Here is a 5,403-nt window from a genome sequence, read left to right on the forward strand (position 1 = left end):
AGTTGTGGCGTGTTTTCCATGTCACTGATTTGTGACATGTAAAACACGTCGCTAATTTTGAAATTAATTTTGGAAGTTGCGACGTGTCTTACATGTCACAAATCAGTGACATAGAAAACACGCCACAAACATTAAAATGTTTTTTAAAAAAAATCTGATTTTTATTATTATAAAAAAAAATTATTATTAATATTATTTGTTGAAAATTAATAAATATTAATAAAAATATTTATTTAGTTAAATTAATAATAATAATAATAACTAAATACAAAAATATATTAAACTACTAAAATATATTATATTTATAATATAATATCCAAAATACTAACATATAATAAATAAAATTTTGCTATCTCATACAATTTAAAATTAAAATAAAAATAAAATTCATCCTAAAAAATCATCATCGGGATCGGGATAATTATCAAGGTTGAAATCATCATCATTCTCTTGCTCAGTGTCAGCCGCTCCCACGTTTCCTCTAGACGGTTGACCACCACTTTGTTGAGACTGCATAAATAACCGCATTTGTTGTTGCATCTCTGCTTGCATCTTCGTCATTGCCTCTATTTGTTGTTGTTGCATCTCTGCTTGCATCTTCGTCATTGCCTCTATTTGTCGTTGTTGCCCCTCCACTTGTGCTTTTAGCGCCGCCTCACGTTCATCCATTTGGGCCTTTAGCTCCGCCTCACGTTGCACTAACAAGCGTCTCGCCTCAGTTAGAGCCAACTGTCTTATTGTTTCCATTACTTGCGGTGCCAATTGTGTTGGACGTGACGATCCTTCCCCATCTCTAACTCTTTGAAATAAATTTCGATCTCCACTTCTCAAGCTTCCCGCCAAATTTCCCGCACCAAAAAAACATCCATTAGGCCCTTTTCCATCAACGACTTCATTCCAAATATAAAAATCAACATCTGGATGAAGCGGCTCTCCTTCTCTAGGAGTATATTTGGGATTAGCGACCAAAAAATCCACAAGCTTTGTTTGATAATCCTCCTACACATAAAATAGAATAAAAATTATGTATATATAACTTAAATTAAATTATATTAAATAATAAATTGAAAATTAGTTGCCACGTGATTTACATGCCACAACATCAGAGTTGCCACATGAAAATCACGCCGGAACTTTTTAGTTGCCACGTGAAATAACATCACAAAATTGCCATTAAATATAAAAAAAAATAATAAAAATTGAATAACTTACCAAAGCTTTTCGAGTACGCTCGTCAACTAAATCACCCGATTTTTTTGTCCTAGTTTCTTTAACCAACTGGATCATGAGTGGTTGTCTCCCCAACCTTTTAGCCTAAAAAATAAAATTAACTTTAATTAAAAAACAAATAATTAATCAAAATATAACTTTAAAAAGTGACAATAATTACCATGCGTCGAGAATGTTCGTAAGTGCTTATACTTCCAACTGCATTAAGGTGACCTCCTTTTTCAGATGCCCTCATTTTTTTAGCATTTTCAGACTTAGCTTTAAATTCCTTTGAATTCCAATATGCAATAACTTTTTCAAGAACTTCTTGGCCCAACCACCCAGGACGACTACCGTCACGTTCCCAACGCTTTCTAACATTTCGCAACGTGTCAGAAAGTCTTTTTGATGTTCTGCTGAAATAATTTTTTTTAACAAGTTTCTCGCTCATTGGATCCCACGTACACTTTTCCTGAATACATTAAAATAAACTGTTAGAAAACTATAGTAAAAAAAATTTAAAAAAAAATGACTCGAAAAAATATATTAATTATACCTTAAAGCAATTAAACCAAGCATTTTTATTTGAAACATCTCCAAAAGTCGTCCAAGCTTCTTTATACATTTGCTGAATCACATAGTACACACACCTGGCAGCAGTCCGACTCGGCCCAAACCTAAACAACAATTATGTTAATTAGCATGCATTAAATATAAATTTATATTAAAAAAAGGAAATGTAAACTTAATAAAAATTTAATATATAAGATACTTACGAATTTCCGACGGGCCAAATATAATATCTACCCTCATTGATATGAATCTCACTCGGATCATCCTCCCCCTGAACATCGTCATCATCAGACTGAACATCATCTGCATCCTGCACAGTATCATCCCCACCCGGCTCCACATGATCATCCTCACGTGCAGGTATATGAATGGGATGCGGGGTGTGGGATCCCCCAGTCTGCTGGAAGCGTGGGGGCATCTGTGTCTGCTGGAAGGATAAGGGCACCTGTATGGGATATGGAGTGTGGGATCCTCCAGTCTGCTGGAATCCTGGGGGCACCTGTGTGTTAGGTGGAAAGCTAGCAGATCTTCCAGTCTGCTGGAATCCTGGGGGCAACTGTGTGTTAGGTGGAAAACTATATCCTCCAGTCTGCTGGTATGATGAAAAACTAGGTCCTGCAGTCTGCTGAAACGGATAACTAAAGTCCACAGATGGGCGAATAAAAGATGGTGACCCAGACATGGGCCTCCCCTGAGAGGAGAGTAATGACGTAAGAGGTTGGGTACTGGCCATGGACATGTAACCTAACTGACTCTGTGAGGGGGGGGGGGGGGGCACACTGCTGTCTGAGGAGACTGGCATACTACTGTCCTTGGGCGTCGGGTCTTCTGACCCTTACCCTTCTCAGATCGGGATGACATTTTACCTATTTATTGAGAATACACAATTAATAAAATATATACATTCACACAAATATATTCAAACATGTTTTCATTAACACATTCAATAGATGGTTCATTAAGTAAAATTACAAAAAACACATTCTCTTATAAATACATTTATTATTCTAAATCTACAGGCTCTTCATACATATCATTATCATCATTTGATGTGATACTATCCTCAGACCCAACGCCTTCGTGCTCTTCATTCACATTATCTTAAACCAACAATATAGAAGCATCAACTTCATACCCCTCATTTGTTATATCAGACAAATTGGTAATTTGCTCAACTGTAATGACATCATTAATTGGTCCAACTTCATCAACTTGGTAAGCAAGATCTTCCACTAGATCGTCAGTTTCAATATGGCCTATTGGTTTTGTTTTTATAACAACACACAACCCTCGCTTACGTGGCACAAATGAAGGATAAGGAACATAATAAACTTGCCTAACAAGATGTGACATTATGAAAGGGTCGTACTCTTTGTACCTTCGCTCCATTTGAATCTCAACAGTACCATATGTCTTGTCTATTTTTGTGCCTCTAGTTGGATCATACCATTCGCAGTAAAACAAGACAACTTTATTCTCCGAGTCCAAGTAATTGTATACCAACTCGTAGATATGTTTAACAAAGCCATATAAATCATCTTCACCCCCATCTGTAACTCCTTTTACGAATACACCACTGTTTTTTGTTTTTTTCCCTTCAGTCCAAGTCTCAGTGTGAAATTTATATCCGTTCACGAAGTATGTGTGCCATTCGTTTGCGCTTAGAATAGGGCCTTCACACAAATTTCTCAAATGGAGTATTTCTGGTGTCGGTGTAACAATGCATGACAATCTATCCTTGAACCAAGATGGAAATTGTGCATGAATGACACCGGCTGTTGATTGTACACCGGTGCTTTGAAAATAGACGCTGTTAAATTCCCTATAAAAAAGCATACCATAAGTTTCAAGGTAATAATATTTACACACTATAGATAAAATAATAGTTGGGTATACTTACTCAAGATACGGTTTAACTTCGACGCAGTTGATCAACACATGAACATGTGCAGATTGCATTTCTTGTTGGGTCAACCAATGAACACCTTTCTTTCCAGATGGACGACCTGGAAGCCCAAAGACTGATAAGGTGAATTGGCTTCTTTCGTAAACATTTACGGGATTCCTTATGATTCTTGGGGTTAACATCAAGTTGTTGAAATAGTGACTGCAAAAATGTGATGTCTCCCGATGCAAGTAATGTGAACATATGGATCCTTCAACTCTAGCTTTATTTTTCACGGATCTCTTAGAATCTCCCATAAACCTTTCAAATGGATACATCCACCTATAATGAACAGGTCCTCCAAGATAAGCTTCGTATGCAAGATGCACAAGTAGATGTTCCATGAAGTCAAAAAATCCAGGAGGAAATATTTGTTCCAACTTACAGAGAATGATTGGAATATTTTAGTCCAACTTAATGATATCATCCACTCTTAAAGTTGAGGCACAAATATCTCTAAAAAATTGACTAATTTCAGTCAGTGGATTAAGCACATGTTTTGGTAGAGAACCAAACGCAATTGGCAGCAATTGTTCCATAAATATGTGGCAATCATGACTTTTCATGCCATGCAACTTCCCAGTGTTAGCGTCGGCACACCTTGCTAAGTTTGAAGAATATCCGTCGGGCATTCTCAATTCTTTTAACCATCTACAAACTGCTTTAGCTTCTTGTGAAGTCAGAGTGTAACAAGCCTTGGGTTTTAATAATTTTCCATTCGGTTGAGGCTTCAACTCCAACTCTTTTCGATTACACCATTTTTTCATGTCATGTCTCGCCTTCTCATTATCCTTTGTTTTGTCTTTAACATCCATCACTGTGTTAAATATATTATCAAAAAAATTCTTCTCAATGTGCATAACATCCGGATTATGGCGTAACAAATTATCTTTCCAATACGGGAGGTCCCAAAATATACTTCTTTTTGTCCAATTGTGCTCGACCCCGTATCCTAGAATTCTACATGCTTTACCCGTATCTGTGAATTTTGGGTGGTGACAAACTTGTTCCCATACTGCACCCGGTGACAGACGAGGCGGAGGAAGATCTTTTACCACTTCGTCTTTTTTGAAATCTGTCTTATTTCTTCTATAGGTATGATTTATTGGTAGGAATCGGCGATGACAATCAAACCACGAGCTCTTCCCCCCTTTCTCTAACGTAAACGCCGTAGAGCTTCCCATGCAATGCGGACAACCCATTTTTCCATGTGTACCCCAACCAGACAACATGCCATATGCTGGAAAGTCGTTAATCGTCCACATCAAGGTTGCTCGCAAAGTAGAGTTTTGTTTACGAGATATATCATAGGTGCATACTCCAATCCACAACCTTTTCAAATCATCAATTAGAGGTTGTAAGTACACATCAATTCCAACTTTTGGACTCGACGGTCCGAATGATACATGTCAGAAACATGTACGGTTTTGTCATGCACATCTCAGGAGGGAGGTTGTAAGGGGTTACAATAACTGGCCAACAAGAATATGCGGTTCCCGACCCTTGGACATATGGAGTAAATCCATCAGAGCATAATCCAAGCCTGACATTTCTAGGTTCAGCGGCAAAATCAGGATGTATTCGATCAAAGTGCTTCCAAGCCTCGCCATCAGATGGATGTCGCATAGTGCCCGGACTTGTTTTGTTTGTATGATGCCATGTCATCTGACTTGCAC

At 37.6% G+C, this 5,403-nt stretch overlaps 1 protein-coding gene across 1 annotated transcript; it reads right to left on the reverse strand.

Annotated features, from left to right (window-relative positions):
- Positions 1-387: 387 nt before the first annotated feature.
- Positions 388-1,287, reverse strand: LOC131658314 (uncharacterized). The gene is made up of 2 exons (XM_058927622.1): positions 1,213-1,287; positions 388-999 (listed from the first exon to the last, which is right to left on the reverse strand). Exons 1-2 carry the CDS (start codon positions 1,285-1,287, stop codon positions 388-390), a joined length of 687 nt encoding a protein of 228 aa, XP_058783605.1.
- Positions 1,288-5,403: the final 4,116 nt, after the last annotated feature.

This window comes from Vicia villosa, linkage group LG3, assembly GCF_029867415.1.
Source record: "Vicia villosa cultivar HV-30 ecotype Madison, WI linkage group LG3, Vvil1.0, whole genome shotgun sequence".
Taxonomy (NCBI): Eukaryota; Viridiplantae; Streptophyta; class Magnoliopsida; order Fabales; family Fabaceae; genus Vicia; species Vicia villosa.